The sequence below is a fragment of the Aquila chrysaetos genome, chromosome 7 (genome assembly GCF_900496995.4).
Source record: "Aquila chrysaetos chrysaetos chromosome 7, bAquChr1.4, whole genome shotgun sequence".
Classification (NCBI taxonomy): Eukaryota; Metazoa; Chordata; class Aves; order Accipitriformes; family Accipitridae; genus Aquila; species Aquila chrysaetos.
This window is the reverse complement of record NC_044010.1, coordinates 46,047,654-46,074,705: the sequence shown is the minus strand read 5'-3', so window position 1 is coordinate 46,074,705 and position 27,052 is coordinate 46,047,654. Positions and strand designations below refer to the sequence as shown.

The window sequence follows — 27,052 nt, the reverse complement described above, 5'->3', positions numbered from 1 at the left end:
AAGTTTCTCACTCTTCTATATTATTATTAATAATCGTTTTCCCTCAACTATGTGTGGGGTTTTTGATGTGGAAATGGAGCATGGGCTGTTCCCTCCCCACGGGCCACACAGCGAGGGTTCCTGTTTGCTTCCCAGGCCCAAGGGCCGAGGGGTGCCCCACCAGTCCCGTCCTTCAGCCACCCCACGCTCCTCACTGGGCTTCTCGCCGTCGCCCTGCTCCAAACTGGGACGGAGGTGCCAGCGGTGGTGGCTGTGGAAGAAGAGCCCAGGCCTTCGTTTTCTTGGCTGCCTTTTTGCACGACACGTGTTTTTTCTTTTTTATCTGTTGTCCTGTGGCTTGTCGTGCCCTTGTTGAGCTGTGAGAAGGGGTCAGTACTGTGGGAAAAGGAGGCACGGAGGGCATCCCTTCCCCTTGGCCAAACTGTTCGTTTTCCACAGAAGTAGCTGTGCATCGCCTTCAAGTTTTTCAGCTGGGGGGAAGAGCCACCTGACCAATTTTCATGTGTCCACTGTTAGTGAGAAAGTGGGTAGAATATCAACCGCTGCAGTATTTCCCAGGAATTAGCTCAATATCAGTTCATTTTCTCACAAATTCATCCCTATCCATGATACTGCTAATTCACTATGGTGTAGGTAAATGCTTCTCTATGTACATTTCTCAGTGTGAATGAGAGCAAGTGTTACTATTTAATACCTTTGGAGCGCAGCAGTTTTATCTTCGCCAAAACCGACATGATTCCCCAATCAGGAAACAGTTCAGTACATGAATCCATACTTTGAAGTCAAAAGGAGCATTTATGTGCCTAAATTTAAGCATGCTCTGAAATTGAATTGGGCTATAGTCAGAAGAATGGTAATGAAAAATTCCATTAGTAAGTAGCCCCAAACACATGTGGTTTGATCTCTACTTAAAACAAGTGCATTCCAACGTAGCATTTCAAAATGTCTTTGCTGAGCTCTTCTTTTATATGATCACTGAACACGCTGAAAATCCTCATTGTGCTTTCTTAAGGCTGTAAATTGAATGTTTCAGTATCACCTTATCAGGTGTTTTTTCTGTTGCAGAATCTGCTTTCTTTTGTATGCAAAGTACTTTATAGTACTTCACTAACTTACAATAATTTATAATTTAATTAAAATTTTTTTTTTGTTCATGAAAGACCTACAGAAAGCAATGTTACAATTGTTCTTGTAACAGTAGCTAACAACAGATTTTTATAAAGCTTAATGGTTTATTAAAAAATATACAGTCTGTACATTTTCCTACACCTTTGACTTTTTTTTTTTAAGACATTCATTCAATTTAAAAATAGAACTCCAGTATTCACCTCAGTAACTGAGCACCAGCAGGATTGAAAACTGGGGTTTTTGTGTTAAGTTACAGCTGACGTTCAGATTTATTAACCAAAAATGATTCTTTAGTCAAGATGCAGGAAAAGTTAAAATTAAGCTGGCTTGCTTGAATTATTTTGCACGTTTTGAGGCTAATTGTAATGTCAGTGTTTCTTCATAGAATTAAGTGTTGTTGGGTTCCTCCCCCTCCCCATTATCAGTGCTAAATGGATAATGAAGAAAAAAAATGACAGAATTATGTCTCTCTAAGTATGAAGTCTAAGAAAATCTATTGAGTGTCTGTGCTTTAACCTTTGAAGAATTAGAAAAGTTGGAGTTATAATACCTACTTAGAGACAGACTTTGGAATAAAATGCAGAATGGCACATAATTTGTTTTAACCGTTTCATTTTCTATATGTGTTGCACATTGCCCAGGACCCAACTAACAGGCCAGTGTGCAGTGGATGGATATTTGCCAGCGGAAGCAGGTCCCTCAGAGCACTGCAAGTTATTATTGTAACCTGCTTTGCATTCGTGCTAATCATCTGCTTCTATGCAGCTGTTTTATTTTGGCTCAAGGATTCCCCCCCCCTCTTTAGGACTTTAGGATATTATTTCATAGGCACTTCCTGCAGGTTTTCACTCTTAATACCATCCTCCTGGCTGATGGCTTATTTTATTCAGGGCTTGCATTCTTGTTTCATTTTTATAATCATCTCTTCCCTTGCAGCAGAACACTGGAGGGGAAAAAAAAAAAAAAAAAAGGATTTAAATAACAACCAAATCCATGGACTATCATGAATTTTGCTACCATTCCCTTGCACACTCTGCCTTTCTCTCCTACGCCTATCTGCCTCCCCACAGGAATCGGAGGCTGAGCATTATCTGTACTCTCGGTTTATACTGCAATAAGTAAAAAAGGCCTGTTCTTTCTCGATGGTACAAGATAGGTGTTAAAGGGATATGGGTGTACAGGTTGAGGAGGGGATGGGGTGTGAGATTGTTTTGGGTTGTGCTTTTTTCCCTTTTGGTTCATTCATTAATTTAGATTTATGTTGACAGAATTGTTCCAGTCACAAATGCCTATAAGGAAGAACATGAGTGACTCCTTGTCTTTATGGCGTTCATGAAAATCTTGCTCTTGGCTTAGTTGGGGTGTTGGCCTTCAGAGGGTGCCAGGGACTGGTCCTTTTGAGTGTGCTTGTTTTGATTTAGAAAGGTAGCAGTAGCTACAATGATAACTGTAAGGAATAGAAGATTCATTGCTTTCTTAGGAAATCTGTAGGTAGCTTTTATTATCATTCTCAATGCTTTCATTCCTCAGGAAACCATTAAGGTTTCACTAAAGAAGTTTTCTTCTATAGAATTAAAACCCTGGAAATCTTGGGAATATCTGAAAAGTCTAATTTTATATTGACTTTGTAAGTTATCAGACATTTAAAGAAAACTTTACTGCTGAACACCGTAGTTCTTATTATTGCTGTTTAGTAGTGATCATTAGTAGCACTCATCACGTATTTTTTACTTTCCTTAATCAGCTTTCACAATGATTTGCTGTGTTTATTTAGTTTTAAAACCACTGATGTTTATCTCGCAGCTTTAATGTCTTGTGGGATTTACTTAGCAAGATGCTCCAGCAGAAGCATAGCTGTAGGCCTGTAAATACTCCTTTATAAAAGCTTCACTGCAATTACTTCTCTGCCTAAACACCTTTTTGAAGAGGAACTATGTGGTGGAAGCAATTCTGTGTAGCAGGGCTGGAGATGGAGAACAGTCACTTGGCTGACGTGTATCTGGCTTGCACTGTTGTCACAGAACATACTTCTGACATCATGTGTCTCACACCAACATTTGGAGGTAAACTCAGATTTTTGGATGACACGGGGTGAGAATCCGAGTGATGCAATTTGGGAGGTGGCGGCCAGGATGGAAGATGGCTGAGAAAGACCAAGACAACCATCCACAAATACTCTATCTGGACTGGATTTTGAGCTAAAAGCCCTAATATAGAGCACATACAGAAGTGCCCTGTGCACTGCCTCAGCTGAGTGATTTGGAGCTTATTCCCCATTTAAAGGCATTTGAGGTACAAAAAAGTGTCCGTATACTCCATGCCCTGATGGACTCAGTTCCAATGCTAGAGGGGTAACCTTTGTTGGGCTTCTAGCATTGCTCTCTCTCAGATAGAAGATATTGAAAAGGATCACAAATTATTTCTTGAGTAATGCACTGTTTTTGTATGACATTGCATTTTTTAACGTGGATGCATTTCAAATATTAAGTCACACAGAGAAACTAAGTGCAGGCTGGTTTTCTATTTTAAAGGATAAAAAGGGAATTTACTTTCTTAGCCCCCTGCCCCGACTCAGAATCCAAATGCAATAATATAAAATGGTTCTATTAATTTTGTTAGGACAATATCAAATACGTGAATAGAGAAGAATAATTAATGTCCTTAGTACTATTGTTACTAAGTATCTCTCATATAATCTTTTCTATCACAATTCCTCACTTTTGCTTTTAAGTCCTAGTTATTAAGGACTTTGAGGACTTGCTAAACATAGCTTCAAAATTTTGGATTTTAGGTCATACCAAGTAGCTAATTACCTCAGGTATCTTTAGCTAATAAACTGGCTTTAATAGTTTAGTAGTGTGAATGTTTGATTAGTTCCTCACTAAAGCTGCTTTGCACTTCCAGATTGCTGGGATTTTCAAAGCAACATGTGTTTGATGGAAACAGTTATGTATTAAATTTTAAAGTTTTGAAATTAAATTTTCAGCATTATTCCTTCCACCCCAACTTTGTTATCAAATGTTTGCAGGAAAATCTTTGTTAGCCTACCGTGGTAATAATTCCCCCCCTCCCCCCTTTTTTAATAGAACTACTTCATGGTGAGGAGGCCATATTCTTGGAATTTAAAATATATATGCATAGTATACTGTTTATGCAAAATGCCCCATTTCTGATAAGTGTACGAGTAGGGAGGAAGTGTACAAGTGGGAAGCTGAATAGATGTGGTGAAAAGTTAAAACCAGAACAAAAAAGCCCTCCTTGAAAACAATACCCAAGCAGTATCTGCCTAGAGTACATGGAATCCAAATGGTATTCATGTGAGAGCATTGTAACTCATTGCAAGTAATGCTGACAGAAATTTAGACTCGCCTTGTATCCTTCAAGTGCTGCTCTTATGCAAGATTTTCTGATGCATAAGGTTCAAAGCAGTGCTCAGAAGCAGTGGTGTTTCAGGATACGTATTACCCTGTGCAGTTGTTTTCTTCATATTTAGAAGTCAATGTATAATGTATAAGGTAAAATAGAATGTAAAGGATTGTTGGAAATATGAAACTGGTTTTTGTTTACAAGAAGCTCTATCAAAGTAGTTTCAATTTATGCTCTTTAGCAATGTTTTTCTCTTTTTCATAGTAGAGTAGCTTATTTCTCTATAGCACACTTTTATGGAAAATTTCAGATGTAATTTAATGTAATGTAAAAAGTGCCTAAGGTGCTTAACATTGATGCCTTTTTCTGATTCTGGTAGTTTATTTCTGCTATTTTATTATATTTCTTTTTCCCTTGAAATGGCTTACTTGTAGATATATTGTTGTCTTTTGATTTAAGTTTTGAAGTCCTTTTTGAAATGGGATTAGGCACAGAATAGCTCAAAGGTTAAAACATCAATAATAGTCTATAGGGATATGAACCACTACTAGAAATAATTTGATGCCTCATTAGTTGTCATTGAGATATATGCTGTAAAGAGATTTTTTTTTCCCTAAACTTGTGTAGTCTGTGATGTGACATTTTCAAAGTAGCTTATGAAGCCACTGCATGCTTTAATAAAAACCCACCCTGTAAAGTCCTGTGAATTTGTTAGCTATGTTCTCTTTTCCATTCTTAGAGAAAGTAGTTTCTTTTCCTCATCTATGGAAGAAAAAAAAAAAAAAACCACCAACCAAAACCAAAAAAACCCCAGAAGATTGCTGAGTACATAAGAAGCTTAGTGACCAGAAAGCAAAAATGGGTTGGTGTTGGCTTGTTTGGTTTTTTTTTTTTTTTTTTTTTTTTGGTTGGTTGGTTGTTTTACTTCCAGATAAATGATTGACAGCCTCTGAACATGGGGGAAAATGAAACACAAAGCAGATTAATTTGTGGAAAAAAGAGTAGTCTTTTTGATGGGGCATATGCTGGTAAACCAATGCAGCTGTGAAATTTTTCCAAAAGGAGCCTGAGTGGGTCAAGGTGATGGTGAAAGAGTCAGGAACTGTTGAGTTACTTCATGTACTCATGGAAGCACTTGCAGAAAGTAGCAGAAAGTTGGTGGAAACTGAGATAAAGTGTAGACAGAGGGGAAAAATGTGTTTTAGTGTCTCAATGTTTCCTTTAAATAAAACCTTTTTTTCTTAGACTGACTGTTGTGGGCACTGTGTCAGTGCTTGCTGAGTGGCATCACAGTTTCCATTTGAATAGAAGCAGACAGAGGATATGCCATGCTTCCTGTGTAAATTCTAATAAATGCTAAATTTTATCATTAATGATGATAGATTAAGATTATGTTGGTCGTATCAGTAGAAGTGAAGACTGAGACTCTGCATTTCTTTTACTTTGGAACCTGATTCTCTTTCCAGAGACAGGACAGTCTCTGTAACCAGGTGCAGCGAAGCAAGATTTCACTTCCGTATAGACACTTAAAGAAACGATGTGTTGCTAAATAGCTAGTAGAAGCCCTAAGCATGAAAAAGTGTAGGGTCAATCTTTATTTCAGGAATATAATGTGAGGTACGTGTGTGTGTTTGCTTAAATCCATTAAAAATACATTAAGAATTTCAGATGATCCAATATGAAACATTCAAGTCATAGCTGAGCCTGAAATGCCATCCACCTGAATATCATTACTTTTTCTCAAGTTTGATTAATTTTATTTCCTCTTTTGACAGAGTAACCACTTCATGAAACATGAAACGTTTTGCTGCAATTGTGTTTTATAAACCAGAATTCTTTTTCATGACAGTACTAGAGGAAAAGCAGAAGTGAAAAATTAAGAAGTTATTTACCTCTAAATGGTCTTGGAAGTGACATTGAAAACTTAAGAACTGCACAGCACACCATGCTACAAACTATTTTGCATGTCAGTAATAAAAGATTTAGTTTTGAATGCATGATGCTTATTTTTCTGAATTACAGGTGTGGAAAAAAGGGTGTTTTGACTTTGTTTTTTCTTCTTTGGATGGAACATTTTTACCTCATTTCTAAGCTCTCATCTGTTGATAGTTTCAGTGGATTTTATTTTTACTTGCTGAGAATGTTTCTGCATAGAAAAATCACCCTTAGAGCTGAAATTCAATTTAGACCATGTAAGCACTTAGATTCTAGCAGGATATGTGAGCAAGTATCAATGTGATTTTAGTCGGTGCTAAAATGCTTGCTATGGTTTCTGACCTAATGGTATACCAGCTCACTTTAAAAACGGTGTAGCAGGAAGAAGTGTTACTCTCGATATGCAAATTAAGAACTAATATGTGACCAGATCCCAAAGGAAAGCAAGATGATGTCTTTTACAGAAAGGAGGGTAGAAATAATTGGAAATGGAAAATGACTTTGGAAAGATAGAAGAAAAGAGCTTAGTGTACACATTGCATCTCTCTTAATCCAGCGAGCAATTTTTCCCAGTAGTTGCTTGATCTGTGAGTGATCTGTGTAAGTTGTATTAAATTTTTACATGAAGTATTCTGTTACTATGGTGATAGGTGCCACTCCATGCAGATTGTTTAAATAAAATTAAGGCAATTCTTTGTACTCAGTAAGATGGGTAATTGCTATTAGTTTGTACACAAGGGTTATGAACTTAGAGAATTGCAGGTTCATTAAACATTCAGGGAAAGGCTCTAGACTTTTAGAAGCATTTGTGTAGGTTGCATAGGAAATGTCCTTTTATGTAGCATTTATTTAATAGCTTGCATTGTATTTTTCACAATAGAGATTTTTTTCCTCTTCCTTTAGCATCTTAAATGGCATGTGCTCACCATTCTGTTTTCTCCCATCTCCGTTGGTTCTTACGCATGTTTCCGATGGGGGAGGACAGAGTGGGTTGCTACAGAAAGAGATGAGCTCTGGCTTCAGTGTGGAGGGGCAGGGAATAATAATAGAGTGAGGATGCCATAGACCCAGTGGCAAGAAACTGCAGGGATTGAATAATTGTAGCATAAGTGGGAAAGAAAGAAAATATTTCTGAACGGCGGTGGGAAGAAAATCGACAGGATTTGTGTGGGAAGCGAAGAGGAGTTGAAAATGGCACCCAGGTTGTGAGCTTGTGGGACATAAGGTGGTGGAGTTGTTGACAGAGATAGGGAAAGAAGCGGGGAGCAGGGAGGGTTTGGGAAGAAACGTGATTACAGCTTTTCAGCATACTGCGTTAGGGCTGGTGGCAAATATCCAGAAGGAGATTCTGAGCTGCGAATGTGAACAGAAGGGACGAGAGATCTGTGACTCATCCGCACAGAGATGATAATTAAAGCAGCATGATTTTAGGAGGCTGCTGAGCAATAAGGGAAGAGGTTGCAGAAGAGGGGAGAGTTGCGGATAGAGCTCCCTGGGACCGTGGCAGTCGGCAGGAGGGGGAACAGCCATGGCAGGAGACTCTTTTGGAGCAGCTCAGTGGGAAGAAAGTCAGGGAAAGCACATAGTTTGGGACATCTACTTAGAAATACAGTATAGTGTTCTAACAATGGCTGTGTAATTTTAAAAATTCATTTTGCATGGCAGCAGCCAAGGATTACCTATGCAAGCACTGGGTGGTTGTACAGCTTAAGACCTTGCTCGTGCATTTTAGGCAGTGAGACAGCAAAAAGGTATTTCCTCTTCCCCTCTCTCTCTTCCAAACATTGTAATTGTCAGTGTCCCCAGGGCCCACACCTTTTGTGTCCAAAGTCCTGCTAGACCTGCTAAAATCTAGTATGTGGTAAAGCACCTCTGGAAACCTCTGCCTGTGTCATGCTCTTAATTCTTTGCCGTTGCCAGAGGAGAACATTACCTGCTTGCCAGCTTCTGTAGCTTTGGGGGTATTTAGGAGTTTTCTGTTTCTTGCTTTTGTGAAGGGAGGTTGGAGGGGAGAGGGTTGAACAGAGCTGTATATCTGCCAATTTGTATTTTATTATCCTAGTAATTACCCAGACATACCTGCAAATCAGAGCCTGAGCAGAGTTCCCTAATATCCTTCAGTTTTCTAATTGTAACGCTCTATAGAACACAGCATTTTGCCATAGCCCATATTATATTGATCAAGTTCATTTTTTCAAAGCTATCATTGTTTAATCCTGCCATCAGCTGTATTAGATATATTTTCCATGCACTTTCTAAGTAGTGAAAGGCTAAATTAACTCAACCTATGTTACGCTTGTACCTGTTTGGAAAATACGTACCACTGTCTTGGTCCAAGAAAAGCTATGAAGAGCAATAATAAATGAAGGTACTATGAAAGCTATAAAACTTTTGCCTTCTTCATGCATTGGCAAAGCTTTAGACTTTGTCATCATTGTTGTTGAGAACTTTTGTGAGAACCTTCAGTGACGACTCCAGCAAACATCAGTCTTGTGGCTGTCTTGCCATAGCTGAATTGGGCAGAATTCAAACCAGATGAACCTTTCTAGAGCCAATGGCATAAATTCCCTAGAGCTAGTGACACTTGAACAGGCTCAGAGTGGGCTCCTTGAAGCCAGAACAACTTATTTTGATGGTGCGATGCTGAGGCTGAAGGGACTGAGAGTTATGATCTGAGCATTCTCAAGTTAATTATTTTTTTTTATTGTTGCTAAGTAGCAAGACTGACAGACCATCCATTTGACATATACTGGTATTAAAGGATTCAGTTACAGTTTTAATCAATTTGAAAAGCAAAGGGATTTAAAGGATGGCTTGGCTTAATTCCAACCAATGGCTACATTGCTCAAGAGAGATTTTATGCCAAAGGTTTGGCAATGCATGAGAGTCTGAACCCTCTTTTAGCAGTCATGTAATTCATTATTTTTGTTACAAATAGAGAACTGGAGTTACATAGTTTAGAACATTTTGCGTGACTTCAAAATAATGGTGACAGCAATTCTATCAGACATCTGTTTTTAAGCAGTACATAAAATCTAGCTGTTGCCCTCTTAAAACTAGACATGGAAGACGTGTGGGGTTGCTTATGAAAGATGCATTTCCCAGGCAATTTCACTACCACTTTTAAAACTGTGTTCCTAACCTTGCCTACATTTCATCAGCAAAATACTGGTAAAACCAGTGCAATACACACACACATATGTAAATTCCCTTCATGTAAATTCAGTTGGACTGCAGAGGAAAATAAATGAAAAAAACAGTGAAGAAGCTGCACCAGAAGCAGCTTGGAAGCTGCCTGGAGAACCAACGCTGTCATGGCAAGCTCTTGTTCTTTGCAAGTTGCACCAGTGGGCTCCAACTCTGTAGCACCACACAGCCTGCTTTTGAGCAATGCTACTGTCGTATGAATTCACAAAGGACATTTTTGGGCTAACATGTTACCTGAGAATCAGGAGATCTGTTTTTTTTTCCTGACAATGGTGTAACCTGCCTCTGTGTCAGTTTTGCCTAGGAAATTTCCTTGCCTTGGAGGAAAAAATAAATTAGGATGACTAAATATACATGAGTAGCTAAGGCGTTCTGCTGAACAAGAAAATACAGTGAAAGAAGTCCATGCTCTCTTTTGAGCACTCTGATCTAAGGATTACTGGAAATGCTGAAATGTTGCTGCTTTGTTGCTGAAAGACCTAATAAACATATTTCTGCAATTATCCCTTTTTGTATCCCTTAACTATTTGTATGTACATATTGTATTTTCTGAGCTAGCGTAACTTTATTCTGAAGTTAAGTCACGGAGCTGACTGGAACTTCAGGTTGCCAAGAAGAGCGCAGTGCAGCAGCTGCCTAGAATATGTGGCAAAACCAGGAATAATAATGGCAGTAGTGGTAATGATGGTACATTTCAAGATTACAGCCTGCAAGTACCCTGAGAGGAGAAGTGTTTGACAAGTAATTGCAATAGGTAATTTGACAGGTTGCCGACTCGGACTTGTAAACCAGATCGTATATATGCAAAAATAGAAGTGTTTTCTGCTGAATATTATCCCATAGTTATAGTACTGGAGAACTGCATGAATGTTTTTTCCCTGTGGGATATATGAGCAGTAGGATAAGTTGGCAGGTCTTCTAGATCTCAGTACTTCACATTTTGAGTTGAGATTTAATCAACTCGGCTGCAAAGAAAAGGACTAAAATAAGGAAGTGCTGGTGTAATTAGGTGACCCCGTTCTGTGACATACTAAGACAAATGTTTAAAAAGAAGACAATAATAGTGAGGGGAAAAGAAAAAATGGAAAAATAAAGCATCATAAACATTGCTTTTGGAAAATAAAATCCACAAATATTTGTATTCTGTATAGGTTGCCTCACATGTGAATTGTTCTAGCAATGTCTGGGGCAGGGTGGGGTGAGATGTATACATTTTGCAGCATTGTCACCGGTCAGTGGGTTTAATTTAGATGCCTTCAGTAGTTATTACTTATGACATCATGATAGGATCTTTGCGGTTAAAACTTGTAATTTTTGCAGAAATAATGCAGAATTGTGGTTATGAAGGTTAGAAGTTCTGAAAGAAATATAAGTGATGCCTCTCAGTTGCAGTGTAGCACAGGACTTGCTAGTCTTAAAAATAGGTTTCAAAATTATAGTGGGATTGAAAGTGCAGAAAAATCCTCTCACTGATTGTTGTGGTTTGTTCTTGCTCTTCTTATCTTCCTCCCTTACTACATTTTTTTTTGTTCTTTTTGTTCCAGTTTTGGACCTCATGTTTCCCTTTTTTTAGGATCTTAGCCTAGTTCCAGCTGTCTTCGCAAAGGTCACTTTTGCCATTTTTGATGCCTCGGGCAGATCTGGAAAGAGTGACCACGAAAATCTGCTATTAGTAATTAAGTTGTTCCACCATATTCCCCTTTTATGTCTCTTTCTTTGCCTATGATGCTGTCCCATTTTTTTCTCTGCAACTGTTAATGGCCAATATTTGACTACATCGTCAGGGAGTATAAATTAACACAGAACTGCTTTTGTTGCTTTAGTAGCAATCTGCGTTATTAATCTTTTAGAAAATAATGCGCATTTAGAAGATAACCTTATGCTGTTTCAGCTGAAGTTTTGTTTGGTTGGTTAGATGACGATCTTATAGCCTAGCTTTAGTTATAGTTTGTCAGTGAATATATGTGTGAAGTTCAGAGAATAAACAGGTAAAAGTATAATATTGCCTCCTTGCTGTATCCATGTATTTCAGTTCAGGGGTAATCACAGTATTGTTTCACTAACTGAATAGCAAATTTTTAGCTTGTGTAGGAGTAAAGCTTGGTTGCAGATTTTTTGTGTGTTCCTGCTTTTCTAAAATAGAAAAAAGTTCATGTTAAATCTGTTTCTTACCTGAATTGCAATGTTTTGATACTGTGGTTAAACAGATATTTAAGAAGATCTTTCAGGAGTAAGATAGGGGCTTGTAGTCTAGGTATGGAAGGAAGAGATATTCTCCAGCTGTGGGTGGTATGCTATTAAGAATACAAATTCATTTCTAATTGCATAGTTAGCGACTCTTTTTATAGTTCTCAAGTGCTTTAAGCTCTTTTAGTTGAAATGAAATGGGTATGAAAAAGCAATAGTTGTAAATGGTAAAGGCCCCTAGTAATGAGCATTCAGCTTATCATTCTACCTAAGGGATGTTTGAAGAGGATGGGCACTGTTATCCTCAGCACTTGCTTAAAGATAAAGCACAAAGCAGTGGAGTGACTTTAAAAGTCTGAGGGGAAATAAACTGTTCACTATGAAAGAAAGTGACATACGCGTTTTGCTCTTGGGATCATTCAGAAGCAGTCTCAGGCCTCATCTCCAGGGGTGGCTGCAGGAAGTTAAAACGAGCTTGCTGCAATGCAGGGATCAGCTTGGTGACCTTTTCTAGATTTCTTTGAATCCTAGACTTCAGGGCTGCTCTGGGCAGTGCTGGCATGGATCTTTGCATTCCTGCACATTTCCCTGAATTCATGTTTGAATTGTGTTTAGTTGGAGTCATTCATGTATGGATAAAGTATATTTTGGAATTGCTTTTTACCTAAGCATTGTGTTTGCTCTCCTCCAGTTTTTCTGTCTTTTATGATTTACTGAACTGTTAATTTTTCTCTTGCCTGAATATGAACATGTAGCACCAACAACCAGCTGTCTGTTATGTGATGAACTCATTTAGCAATTCCTCTTCCCAGACCCCAGATTTGTAGGGAATTGTGTGTTGAGGAGAGGATTTAAGGGTAAGGCCACCTGCCCCTATACATAGACTGGATGCCTGAGAAGTTTTCCACTTGCTTTACTGTCTTTTGTAGATTCAGAAATACTTTCTTTTTTATATATACTCTTGGTTTGTCAGACATAAGTATATTTCTTTAGCTTCCTTCATGATTGTGTGGAAGAGTTTCAGTTTAAGGATGGAGCAATGTTTCTCTGACATTCACTGATTTCTTGGTTGTAATAAACGTTTAAGAACCCAGAATCCTTCTTCCCTTAGTGGTGAGACTTCTCAAACAATATCCTCTTTAAGCTGAATGTTTAAACTTATAGTAGACTCTTCCTATTACCAGTGAAATAATTATGTCTGATTAAAAGCACTTTTTTTCTTCAATATAAATGTTGCAATCCCTTCCTGCTATTTTTGCAAAATGATTCATAAGAAACCATGCAGAACATAGATGTATCCAGACTGAAAATGTTACATGCCCTCCCACATATAATGATGAAATGTGTGTTTTGCTACTAAGATTGCAAATACTTCATTGATGTCTGCATATAATTAAACGTGTTAGATTTTCTTTCCGGCTGCACTTACTGGCAAATGTTTCCTGAATGCCAACAGCTGTTATTAGGAAAACACTCCCTGATCAACCTGCTGCTTCTGCATAGGTTGCTTTATAAAAAGCTTAAGAACACATTGGTTTTTCTTGCCTGAGTAACACTGGAAGTGTTTCATGGATTAAAAGTTCATTTTTTTAAAAACAGTTGCATATAACAAAGTTGTTTTTCTAATGGGATAAACTGATTTAAAAATGAGACTTAAAACATGAAAACTTAGTCACATTTTTCATGTGGGTTACTAGGTAGGATATAAAGCATCCGTTCTAGATAGAGCTTGCACTAATTGCCATAAAGCTACAGCATCTGATGAACCTAGAAAAGAGTGGTTCTTTCACCAATGTTGGTTGTATTCCATGTGCTTTCTGCCTTACTAATTCCATTTCTCCATATCCACTGAGATTTTGGCCTATCAGAAAAACTTTCACAGCCCTCAGCCTCCCATCTGTTAGTCTTGCTTATAGAAACTGCCTCACGTGCTACATAAGGTGACAACAATGTGCACGCAGTTCCCAGCAGGCTGTATGTAATCAGACGGTCCAACTCAAGTTTCCCGTGCGTTTCGTATTCCACATTTGTCTTCCCTCCCATTACATGGAGTGTTATAAACAACCAGTGGTTCCCTTTTCTCCTCTTCCTCCTCCCAGGGTTTTCCTCCTCTTCTTTGGCAGGGTGTGCAAACGTGTCAGTTCAGCTCAGCTCAGCTTAGTTTTCTTTCCCAGTTACTTAAGGCTATTGCTGGTACCTCTGTTTTTCAGCGTTACCGCTAGAAGCGGGTCGTTTTTGTCCATGGCCAGGGACTGGTGGTTGAAGCCACTTGCCTGGCATACACGTGGCTAGCTGCTGTGTGCCAAAAGGATGTAAAGTGGAGGAGGGTCGTTATCTGTCTCAAGGAAGGAAGGAACAAGAACTGGTGAAACATTTACCAGTATTTCCTTTCTGTGGTGGCTTCTCACTTTGGTTACGTGAATCTTTCCGTTCTGTTTGAGGCTCTGAAATCTTTTGTTTCATCCTAAAGACTTGTCAGTGCAGTTTCATTCTTTTTAAGGATAAATCTAGGTGAATGATTGGATCAATTAAACCTGCCTTTTCTGCTTTACTTTTTCAGGATTGCACGGTATATGAAACAGAGAATAAAATTCTTCATGTGGTGAGTAGTGCTTGGATTTTTATTAATAAATATATTTCTATAGACTACATAGAATTATAGAGCTGTGTGTTTTGTGCTTTTTCTATGCAGTGCCAGTGTGATAATGAGCTAGTCTGGGTGCGGGTGAGTGAACGCGTGGAAATACTTGTGAATAGGTGATGATGTTATGGAAGCTGAACTTGGCATATGAGAACTTTGCAAGGGCTCATGTTTGTCTGGCTCAGGCCTGTCTGTTACTTGTAAACCATGGTCAGAAGAATGATTTTGAAAAATGGTTAGTTTTTTGGGGGTTTTTTTGAAAGAGCTGGTTGCTAGGCTTCTATGAAATCATATATGTTTATGTTAGTGATATAGCTTCATTTATATAGCTTTATTCCTCATAGGAACATGGAGCTAGTCCAGTGGTAGGAAAATTAATGCAGTTCTTTCCTTTTGAATTCTCAGCACAGATACAATGGTCTCTTCCCAGAATCTGTGGTGCTATTGATAATAAATAAAGTAGATGAAAGTTATCAGGGCATCAGAACACAGGAAGAGTTTGAAAGGCTGGTACTTTGGTGGATGGCGAGTCAAAAGCTTGAGTAAACTTTGTCTGAAAATTGCACCCAAGTTTTAGATACTAAATTGCATTTCATGTTGTGACTGTAGTTTAGTGACTATTAAGTTAATACTTGTTTCTAAAAGTTAGATACGAAGATATTCTTCCTAAGAGCGAGTAATGAATTGGTTTACTTTATTCACTGTATTTCACATTTAGGTAGGTTTTGATATCTTACTGTTCTTATTATCGGAGCTTAAGCAAGAAAATACTGCATTTCTTTATTTCAAAAGGTGAGCTTCCCGGTAAATTTTGCTATACTTTTTTTTTTTTTTTTTTTTTTTTTTTTTTTTTTTCCCTCCAGTGCTCCCATATCAAATGCTTGGCAAGTTGAATTCTATAAGCTTTTGATGCTTTTATTTCACAGTGATGTGGAATAAAATGTCTCCTTGTATTTTTAAGTTTCACTGACATTTTTCCCCTGTGGGACACAAAGAATTAACAATTTTAGTGAGGCTGACATCATCATCTTTCTAGGCTGATCTCTGCACGTTTAAGTAATGAAGTTCTTAATTGCATAATCTTGGCAAAAGTTGAAGTGCTGTAAGTTTCAAATCATTATATATAGCCTGGTTTTCAATACATGCTTGTTTTCTGCTGTAAGAGCCAAGAGTTCTGACATCTGCTATATACAGTATATATCTTTAACAAATTAGCAAAAAGGATTGTAAAGGGAGCTGGCAGTGTTTAGAGCTGATGAAGCATCAGTTAATATAGTCTTCAACAGAAAATTCTGAGGAAACCCAGAGGGATTCGTTTAAGATATGTGAGTGCACAAATTTGAGACAGGTTTCAAAACTTACATTATCTTACATCATTCAGACTTACATAGGCTTATTTCTTTAATCCCTAGTAACTTGATTGTGGTGCCAGGTGGACATACGTATTATTGTGGCAAGCTTAATTAGCTTCTACGCTTAGTGCTCAAACTTGCAAGGTAACATGAACAGAGCATTGAACATTTTACTGAAGCCTAGGATTAAAAACGACTATATGTATTACACCTAACTTGGATCATTTCTGACCATGTTGCATTTCAGCTGATGGATGTGATTTCATGGGGCAAAAGCTAACTAAAAGCAATCGAGGAAGGAAATAAATCTGTGATTGAATAATTGAAAGATGGGATTTGAAATCATATTTTGAATATGAAAGGGAGTATTTTACACATGCAACTGGAAATGTTGATGATAGACTTGGAATTGAAAGCAGTCAGAGTTCCCTCTAACCTGTCTCCCTGGAAGACTGAAAAATGTATTGTGGCTTCAGCCCATTAGACAATCTGGGGAGGACCAATCTAACAGGTAGATTAAAAAAGAGGGAAAAAGCCTACTGATGTCAAATCTTGAGAGAGTGCATGGTATTTTTATGCCAGTGTCAAAGAAGAGAGGACGTTAGATACCTTATGAGTTAACAATATTTGAATGCACGAGTATGAACTAGATAAAAGATGTTCTAGAGAGGCATTAAGAATTTAAATCTCCTCTCACAGACTATGCATCCAGTAAATTTTGAGGTGAATGATAAAGGAAGGTTCTCTCTATAAAAAAAAAATAGTAGTAAATTTTGGTAAAGGTGTAGAAAGAATCTTGCCTGAGAAATGCTGAGAGAACTAGGAGAGACTGGGAAGAGAGGACATGTACACAGATAATATATAGAGAGAAAGTAAATTCTCTCTTCTTAAATTCAAAGACCAAGCTATTGCAAGTCCATTTTCTGAGTACATTTCCCATCTGCAAACTGTGCAACCTCTTGGAGGTAACAGAAGTGGTGTCTTGCCAGCTTCGCATCCAGCTGCCTTTGAATCATCAGATACCAACATATAGCTGTGTTCACTGGGATGACTTGGAGAGGAAATTGAATTCAAAACCGTGGGCTCACCCCGTATGATTTCACGTACCACATTCTCTTCATGACACAAGGAAACAAGGTTCCTCACAAAAGTGAAAGGCAATGACTTACAACTAATTAGCAATTCATGCAATTAGCCTAAGGAAATCCTTGTTGCAAGGTATTGTTCCCACTAGGGATTGAAGTCAAATTTTAAGAGATCCTTCTTACATAAGTAAAAAAGAACTACAGCTACAGAAGTGAAAATAAATTAAAGGACACTTACGTGCTCTTATTCTTTAGGACACCAAGACATTTACCACCTTAGGAGCAGATCATTAGATCCAAGTAGTTGATTTTTGTCCACATTACCTATTGGCGGTCCAGTGGTTTAGTCCCGGTTGAACCTGTGTTCTGGGTTGAACATCTCCATTGTTCACGTGGCTCAAAGCGTTACTTTGGACTCGCGTGCCGTGGTTCAGGGGCTGGAGCTCTGTGGGCACACATCTGTGGGGATGCTGCCTCGTTCCCCCTGGAGCAAGCCTACTTCGTGCCAAATCGGGGGGCAAGAGGGTGCGTGGGCACAGGCGGGGGATGTGAGACCGCTCTGCAGCTCCTGAAGGGCATACACGGATAGCTCCAAAGGTAACCCGTCAACGGGTCTTCACGCTTTCCTCTAAAGCATGGTGGAGTAGGCAATATCGCTCACCAAAGGCAAGATCCTCAATTAAATGACCGATTGGTTTGCTTTAATGAGGTAGGGCTAAAAAATAGTTAATGTGCTCATATTCTAATGGCAGTAATTTCTTTTGAAAAGCAAATGAATGCCCTCTTTCTTTCAGAGATGGCAGTGTGGGTGTTCATGTGGAGAGACTGCTGAATCACCTTGTCCATAGATAGTGTGTATTAACGGCAATAAACTTATTCAGATGTTAGCTTTTTAGATATCACTGATATGTTTAAGAAATGGTATTCTGTGGAGACAGAAATGTATAGCTTCAGCTTATATTCAAGAAAGAAATATTTAAATATTTGTTTACTCCAAGCAATTTGAGTTTCAAGTGCTATATAAAAGCATTTTGGTTGTCACTCACAATATTAGGTTAAGTAGTAAACTAATCTGTGTTATTCAACTAAATGCATAAAGTGCATCTAAAGGAAAAATGTCTTACGGAAAACTGATGAACTTTTAAGAAGAAATTACCTACTTCATCTTGTTTATTTCTTCTAAATGGAGTTGCAAAGCGTGTCTGGGAAAAAAATGTCTCTTCTGTAATTTTCTGCCCTAGAATTGCAGGTGTGTTGAAACAATTATTTTAAAGACTATCTTTCTTAATTTGGGGTTTTTTTTTCCTGTGAATTCGTTCACAGAAACATTTGGTTTCTGTGGAATAAGCAGCATAAAACCACAGGAATAATGTGCTGGGTTTTGCTTATTAAAATGTTGATGGTTCTGAAGTATTCATGAATATAGAAAAAAGCTTCATATTTCTGCCACTTCATTTCTCAGTATGTTTTTGCCAGGTTACCTTTTGCTCACTAAGTGATGTAATAAATAAATATTTCAATAATAATAATAATTATAAAAATTTATTAATATAAACTGGAAGTAAATACCACCAGAAAATAATACCAACAGAAGTAGATGGCAATAGCAAATATTAACTTAAAAAGAACATGTTTTAAAATACAGTGGGCCTAAATATGAAAGAATAAGCCATAGGTATGGTGCTCGCTTCAAAATTGGAAATTAGTATGCTCTTGCTAGTTTATATTTAGAATCTTTATATTGATTTAACTTGAGATGATAAAACGTATGGAAAACTGGTCAGCTTAAAAAGGTATCAGTTCTGCTTATTTGGGGAGTTATAAGTTAATCGTTGTGAAAGTCTGAATGGAGCTTTAAAATCTTTGAAGAATAATTCATTGATTCCATCCAGCTGTTCAAGGCTGTATATGATGGAAATATCTAGTTCAGATTAATCCATGTGAAGCAGTAGAGTATTAAGTGAGAGCAAAGCAAGAAGGGCTAATTATAGAAAGTAGAAGCTGGGCTCCAGTCAGATTAATAATAAGTTTTAACTGCATTTTCTTTTTAGTTTAATTCTATGATAATGTTTTCCTAAGGAATTTCACTTTCTTAAAATTACGCTGCTTTCCTGCAAAAAAAATACAGTTTTATTGAATTGGAAAACCATAGAAAGTAGAACTGCAGAGTGAAGTTACTCTTCGGAAGTTTTTGAAAAACAAATGAGCTATTTAAATTAAAAAAGAGTTTCTAAATTGAAAAAGGAAAGAACAAGTAGTGGATCGGAATGTTCCCTTTTTGCTAAGAGCCTTGCAGAAACCACAGTGATGATAATTCATCCCTGCCCACTATATTTGAATATTTGTGTTACAGAACTATAATCGACTAAAAAAGCATTGTCAAAGGTATCATTTTTATAGTCTTATTAAAGAAAAAAAAGAAAAAGTAACCACCTTCTTCCCTTCAAGAGTCTATACCTTGCAAATTTGGCCCAGCAAACTTTACTCCAATAGAAGCCTCTCTTTCTGCATCCAAAATAAGATTTAGTTCACTGTTTAAACTTCACGTATATACAAATGGAAGTCCAGGCCCACTTTGTTCTAAGGTTGCTGGAGTTACTGATGTACTGCCTAAAGTAACAAACGTTTTGGACTAAAATTAATTGGTTAATAATTATTTGGTTTGGCTTAAGCTAACTAGTTAGACTTCACCCTGAATGCTCATGTAGCAAGTTGCTTCGTCTTGGTCAGTTGTAACTAACCGAGCTTTTTTTTTTTTTTTTTTCAAACAGATTAAACTTAACATTGCCAAGACATTTTTTTCCTTACTTTTAGCCCCGAATGTCTGTGTGTCTTACTGGCATCTTATCCCTCGTTCAGATGACGTAGGTGAGAGAGTTGATGGGGAGGCTGGTGCTTCTCTTGCCCTCAGCACTGGGAGCGTGTTTAAGCCAGGATGCTTCAGTATTGCAAATACTTGGCAAGATAGCGTTAAGCTTGGTCACTAGCCTGGGTAGAATTAAGGACAGGAGCAAACCCAAGTCTGTCTGCATGACCAGAAACGCTTGGTGACCCTAGAGCTGCCTGAATCGAGCAGATAACAGAGGAATAGTTTGAGGAGAGGCCACAGCTTGTGGGGGCCTCTGAAGCTATAGCCGTGTCCCTGCCTGCTTCCAGTCTGCTGCAGCAGGCAGACCTTTTCCCAGCACAGATGGAAGTAGCCACAGAGAATCAGAACAGACACAGATCTAATTCAGTCACCTTCAGGTCCTCCTCCCCCTGGCTGAAAGGAGGAGCGACTCTGGAAAATCTGTTAGATATTGATAGACTACAGTCCAAAAATACAGGTAGAAACTACGTATTATCTTTCATCCTTCATGCTCTGGGGCATAAACTAGTTGCCTACTGAGTGAAAGAAAATGTTTCCCCTTGAATTTCTACCAAACAACTAGATGCTGTGCAGTGATATTTTTCATCCTCTGAATCATTTAGCTTTGCACATAAAGACTGTGGTGCAGCTTCAATCTGCAATTATAAGTTTGTCACTGAATAGAGAGGAGAATTTATTACTAAAGTGCAGCGATGAGTTCTGCAAGAGAGAACTGAAGTCATCGCTGTAACGCTTATAGAGAGAACAGGGACTGTGTGATAAAAGGAGGAAATGTAATCATCTGTTGATTTCTCTCAGTTAATCTTTTGTAACTTGCTTTTTTTTTTTTTGGCCTGGCCAAATCCTTTCCTTTGTTAAAATACCTTGCACACTGAAAGCTGAGTGCAGCTTAAGAAAGGCCGAGCATTTTTAATGCCTGCTGATTTTTGTAGGAGCAATTGGATGCTCATCTTCCTGTGTGTCTTACTGTAGCTAGTACTGCATTGCAGCAGGGAATCAACAGTTACAAAAGATAAAGGATCCTGATCTCGTTAACAATGTTTTCATGAACAGAAATGTAGTTTTACAAAGTAGCAAAAGGTAACTACCATTTGAGAGAAAAGGTGAGTTGTACTGTCATCTGATTTTATTGGAACTAAAATACACGTCTACGATACAGCTTGTGCTGAATAGTTGTGCTGAAAAATAATGTGTTCATAAATTGTTAGGAACAAAATGAGTAGCAAAAGTGCACTGTTTGTATGCTTTTCTTCCACTCAAATTAATTGAGTAGCCTACATGAAAAATATTGTCAGTCCATTACTTTCCATCAAATAAAATAATAATTTTAAAACTTTTTATAAATAAATAGTAATAATAATAAAAATGTAATAATAGCCCCCCTGTATTTCTCGCACCTACATAATTTGTCAAATTGGCTTTGCATCTGCCAAGGTGAAAGCTCCAGTAAAGTCTGGAGAGCTTACGGAAAATTCGGTCAAGCTGGAAGTGAAGTAACATCGAACATAACTAGGTTTAGGCAGGGTTGTTGCTTGAATGAGTATGGAATGAACCTAATGGGCCACAGCGTGACCTGTTTAGGAAGAGGAGCATAGAGAAGTCAAAGATGGTTTACTTGGGAATTTTCTAAATACAATAGCATGTTGCCTCTGTTAAATTAAGTTTTTTCCTGTGCCATGTGGCAGCACCTTTGCCATGGAAGGTCCTGATCCACTGAATAGGTCCAAGGTCTTTTTCCATAAAGAGGGCTAAGGGGGAGGAAGCATGCTCCTGGTGAAAAGGCTGTTTCGTCTGTATGCTGATTTATGCTGATTGGTATATTAAAAAACCTTGGCCAATGAAGTCAACAGCAGTAATCTGGGCAGGAACTGGACGGTAACTACATTCAGAGCCACTGGTTAAACTGTGGTAAACTGACATGGCTGTACCCTATGGATGTGTTCCAGAGCCATCCAAGCTCCCATGTGTTCCTGGGGCTGAATTTCCCTCCTCTTCCTCCTCCTCCCCCTCCCATCCTCCACAGACACACGCATACACACACAAAAAAACCCTGAATCCACAAACCATGAATGAGATGTTTCTGAGAGTAAAAGCAAGGAAAAATGCATGATTTTGCCTGTGTCAGCCTCTGGACGTGTTTCCAGTGGGAGCCCGTGTACCCCCTCTGCAGTGGGGAGAGGATCCCTGCTGTGTACGAGTGAGCCCCTTGCTGTCCTGGCTGTGGGCAAGCGCAGAGTTCATGAAAATTTGCCTTTCACACAAGCCCGGTAGACACTTGATCATACTTACAGTCCAACCCTTTAACCAAGGAGTACTTAACCAAAATTATTTAAATGTATAATAGTTAAGGGAAGCTTCTAAGTTTCCATAAGTATTCTAACAGAAACAGGCTTCTTATACTTTCAGAAGAAAACTAAATGAGTTGTTAGATATTTTCTTGTAGCAGCTGAAAGTTTTGGATGGTTGGGCAGAATCCAGGCCCATCTTCGAAAACAATTGCTTTTTGTTACCAAAGTCTTGAAATTATGCTGGAACAGGAAAACTGAACTAAAATGCATAGTATTCTGAAACTAGATTAGGAGTTTAAATAAAAACAAATTAGCTAGTCATTCCTTGGAAGTCCAAGCTATGTGAATATGCCGGTTTGCTATGCAATAGCAGTGAGTGTTAAATTCAAAATCCTCCTACAGCAAACATCCTTTCCCCTGCAAAGTTCTCATAAGCAAAGCAAAACATGTTTTAATGAAATGAGTTTGCTGGACAGAACTATTCCATAATTACTAAGCAGACGGTATTGTGATTAGGTTTCATTATCCGGAGTGACTGTTTCTTGAGAAACTCTCATTATGGGTGCAGTTAGTTCATGGCATGTTGTCTTACTGTGAATCACTCAGGTCCGCTAGCGCTCTAATAGAAGAAAAAGAGCTAATTCTGTTGGTCAGAAACCGAGAGAAATATTTCAAGAGCTTTTGTTTTCACTTTTCTGTACCTTCTGTTTTCTTTTGCTGGTTCCAGTCACCTCTGGTACTAATATATGGTAATAAACCTGATAACATTTAATGGAGCTTTAAAAGTTCTTTGTCTTCAACTTTTGTCTTTGCCCTGGAGAGATCTGGGTGCTCATGAAGTGGAAAAGATTTTGTAATAACGCAGCAGAGTTTTACCCCTAAATACCATTTTTCTAGGAAGACAGTTCTGTATGCATCCCCGCATGCTGAATGAGTGTTTACGTTTTGGAAAGGTCATTGAATTTGAAGCCTTAATCTGAAAGAGCATCCTCTAATCGTAGGGTCTTCTCTAGGGACTTTGCTGCCGCTCATTTATTGTGCTTAGAATGGGCACGTTAACGTGCTGTTGGATGGCAGTATGAATATCTAAGATGGAAAGAAAGCTGCAAGACCCAAGAGACAATAATCTTTTAGAAATGCATAGAAGCATATGGCAGATTTTTTTATTGAAGTAACTTGGTGATTTTGGCATCCCGTATTCCCAGAGCTCCTCTTGGGGAATATTCACACCACTTTGTTTCAGGATTACCACCAATATAACCGTACTGGAATGCTGATCTCCATAGGCTTAGTGTATAGAGTGTCTGTACCCCTCTCACGGAGAGACAGAGGGAGAGCGGCTGCTCCAGGGAGCTATTTAATGCATCTCAGCTTAGGCTTCTGTTCCATGCCACATCCTGGACTTGCCTCACTCCTCCCTTTTCCCCATCATCTGTCACGGCAGCCGAGGACTTTTTTTAATGAGGAGCCACGTCTGTGACCTTGAAATGGCATACCTCGTGTTAGGTGGTAGGAAAGCTCCTTTTCTGTGTGTTTTGGCATCTCTCTGCAATGCAACAGAAAAAAATCATACATTAATTCATTGTAAATAGAAGTTTCTCTGAAACTGCTAAGGACCCCATAAATATAGTAGTTTCAGAAGAGATTAATAGGAAGAATAGGTGGGTGAATACAAGTCTAAAGATATATGAAAAATTCAGTTTTCATCACCAGAGAATGATTTATAATGTAGGTCTCTTCACTTTGCATGTGGAGAGCTGAGTGTTCTGTAGTTTTCTAACAGTAATTTTTCAGTAATTGTCAGTGCAGTTACAAGAGAGGTGAAAATACAAATGACATGCCAGCATTGTATTAAATATCCCAATCAAACAGGAAATCTAAGCTTTCATTTTTATTATGGAATTTTATATCATTTTTACCTTTTAAAAATGTCAGCTCAAAGCAATGTTCTTGTATCCAAAAAGCCGTAAAAAAACCAGTTTTGCAATAAAGTTCACTTTTTCACTTTTTTACTTCTTCCTAATTCATGTAAAGCACAAAACATTCTTAACCCCATTTTATATATTTCTTGGCTTCCTTTTTTCAGTAATGATTCTGCATCATGAAATACAGATAAAGCAGAAGGGGTGGGGGGTGTGTCTATGCTTGAAGGTAATACTATCTCTGGAAGAAAGTCATGTTGGTAATAAAAATTTTATTACATTTTGCATTTGATTCTGATTTGTTTATTTATTCTGAAACGTTATTGTTCAATAAAATAAGGCATCTATGTACAAACCTAAACTTCCAACTGTTTGTAAATAATTTAAAGATGAGAAGATCCCAATGTAATGGTCTGTAACAGGATTGAGCTTTCACTGTCACTGGATTTTTTTTTTTTTTTTTTTTTTTTGCTTTTATCACTTAAGGTTTTTTACTTTCCTTTTTACATAAGATATTTGTAGTTTGGCCTTTGGAATCAAACCGGTGATTTGGCAAGGTGGTTATATCCAGCTTTATATTATTTTTCCATAGCATTGTTGTAGAAATTTTTTACTTTAAGAAGTATGCTTTGCAATCTTGGAAGAGTAGTTGGTGCAGCAGTCGTATGCAGTTGTGTTTCAGTCATTTGAGGAGACTGGTTAGCTTTCATCTTTTGAATTTAAGAGCAGTTAAGCTGGTTCTTAATTGGTTTTGGAGGTACCCACAGTTTTGGGACCAGAAGAATGTCCTAATCCCTGAATTTGCTGACAAAACATGCGTTTGGAAACCTGAACCGAGAAATCAGTTTTAGTTGCTGAAAGGAGACTTCACAGAAAACATTGAAACTCTCAAAAATCACTTGCTGAGAGAGAATGATAGGAAAAAATTACATCTTCCCTGCTTCTGAGAAGAGGGTGTTCAGGGAGTGAGAAACGAGGAGATACACGGTACCCGTTTGACAGTCTCAGCCTTTTTGGAAGCTTTTTTATTTCTATCTTGGTGTGAAGAGGCTGCCAAGGATAACAGGTTTAAGAATTAGCCCGTCGTGAAGCGGTTATTTATTGTAATCTTCATGCCTGCAATAGTAAATCACGCTTGGCAGCAGTAGAACACGAGAAACTCAGTCCAAAGTCAATTAGCATGTTTTATTAGTATAGGATAAACTTCAGAGTTAATGGGAGTTACCCATCATCGTTAAGAGTCTGATTTTCATCTGTGCCGAACATCTGCACGTTCAATGGAAACTAGCGAGGTCTGGGGACGCTTAATGCCTTTGCAGAAGGCGCGGGCAGAGAGGGGTTTGGAGCTGAGCGCGCGCCCCCTGCGCGCCTGAGCACCGCTCCGGGCAGGGCACCTGACCCTCAGAGGGCGCGGGAGCAGCTCCTCCGGCCCCCTCTCCGCTCGGACGCAAACGCATTTGCTTCTTGTGCTTCCCTGCGCCGACGCCGTGTCAGTTCGGGGTCATCACAGAAAACGGGTTTTGGATTGTGCTGCTGACTGAGGCCTTTTTCCCCTCCTCCCTCATTCCCTCTGCCTTCTAGATTCAGCAATGTGATTTAATATGTACTTTAAAAACGCAATGTTTTAAATTGTAGGTTGATATGCAAATAGTTAGCAATGGTATGCTTATTGTGACATTTCTTTTTTTTTTTTTCTTTCCTAGTGTAAAACTCTCTCTGGCGTCTGTGATCACATTATCTCGCTCTCTTCTGATCCGCTGGTTTCCCAGTCTGCCCACCTTGAAGTGATCCAGCTTACAAACATCAAGCCAAGTGAAGGGCTGGTAAGAAGTACGCAGTTAATCAAACCCATCATCCAGGATGAGAAAGTGATTTTTTTTTTTTTTTTTTAAATAAGTTTTATATCTGGAAAGCAATGGGATGTTTTTAGCCTTTTTTATTTTAAAGTCTGAAAATAGTTTGATTTCTCATGCTAGTTTGGTTTCTCATGCGGCTGGGCTAACAGGAAAGTATTTTGTAAGGCTGACCGATGTACACAAAGAGTTTAGTGAACAGGGAGAAATGAGCGAGAAGTTCTTGCCATTTATACCATCTTCTGAAAAATGGTTCAGGTTGTTCTAGGATCTTGAAGTCTGAAGGGATTTAAATTACTAAGATCAACTCAACCAAGAAGTTTGCGTGGGCTTATGCACAAAACCTGTCAAATTCTGGAATATGCTTCATAGTATCTCTGGGATATAAAGCTATTTTCTAAGTTATTCAAGGGCTTTATAGCACTGCTGAGAAGTAGCTTATTGAATTTTATTGCAAGAACTCTGCATGCTTGATCAGGTCCTTGTAAAGGCTCAGTGCAGTCATCCAGTGTTTGTTGTTCAAGAGTTGACCGTTGATCTTTTGTTTAGTCAAGTATCCAACACCCACTGCATGAAAAAAGCAACACTGATAACAATTAAAGCTGTACGACTATACATCACTAGTAATATCTTTTCCCACAATCCCTGGAGGTAGTGGAAGGTGATCAGAATACAGTTAACCATTGTTTTGCCTAATGAAATAGCTTTTGCAACTTCTGCCCAAGTTTATTCTCATTCCATTCTCTTGAATAAGAAGGACGACTGCTGTACTCTTTGCAGAAGGTTTTTGAAGTTGTTTGAATGGTGTAGTTTTGGAGAGTATGTTGGTTTGTGGGTTGGTTGTTGTTGGGGTTTGGGGTTTGGTTTGGTTTCCTGACAAATTTGGTATGCCAAGGTATTTAGAGCAATTATACACTAAATTAATTTTCTATTCTTTTGGAAAATCACAATTAAAATAGGAGAAAAACCCCAAACATTTGGATGAGTAAATATTGTCCCATCCTTTTTTTTAGTCTGCTGTTTGTTTTCCCTTCCTCCACTGGCTTTCTTTTTTATCTCTGAATCCTTTTCAAACTAGTCCTCCAGGATTTCAACTTTTCACGGATTCTCTCCTCCCTCTCTTTCTCCTGTAATTTTAACTCTTCCACCAGCTTGCTACAGTCAACCTTTTGAAATCCTATCTTCTATTGTAATGAAAAAATCTTCTCCCCCTTTCTCT

At 38.3% G+C, this 27,052-nt stretch overlaps 1 protein-coding gene across 10 annotated transcripts in view; it reads left to right on the top strand.

The window, feature by feature from the left end:
• CNKSR2 (connector enhancer of kinase suppressor of Ras 2) overlaps window positions 1–27,052 on the top strand; it is a 216,669-nt gene that overhangs the window by 61,269 nt on the left and 128,348 nt on the right. For all 10 annotated transcript variants that reach the window (XM_030019601.1, XM_030019599.1, XM_030019600.1 and 7 more), the window contains exons 5-6: window positions 14,384–14,425; window positions 25,684–25,803. In XM_030019601.1, coding sequence (XP_029875461.1) covers window positions 14,384–14,425; window positions 25,684–25,803 — 162 coding nt within the window. The remainder of the gene's footprint in view (window positions 1–14,383; window positions 14,426–25,683; window positions 25,804–27,052) is intronic.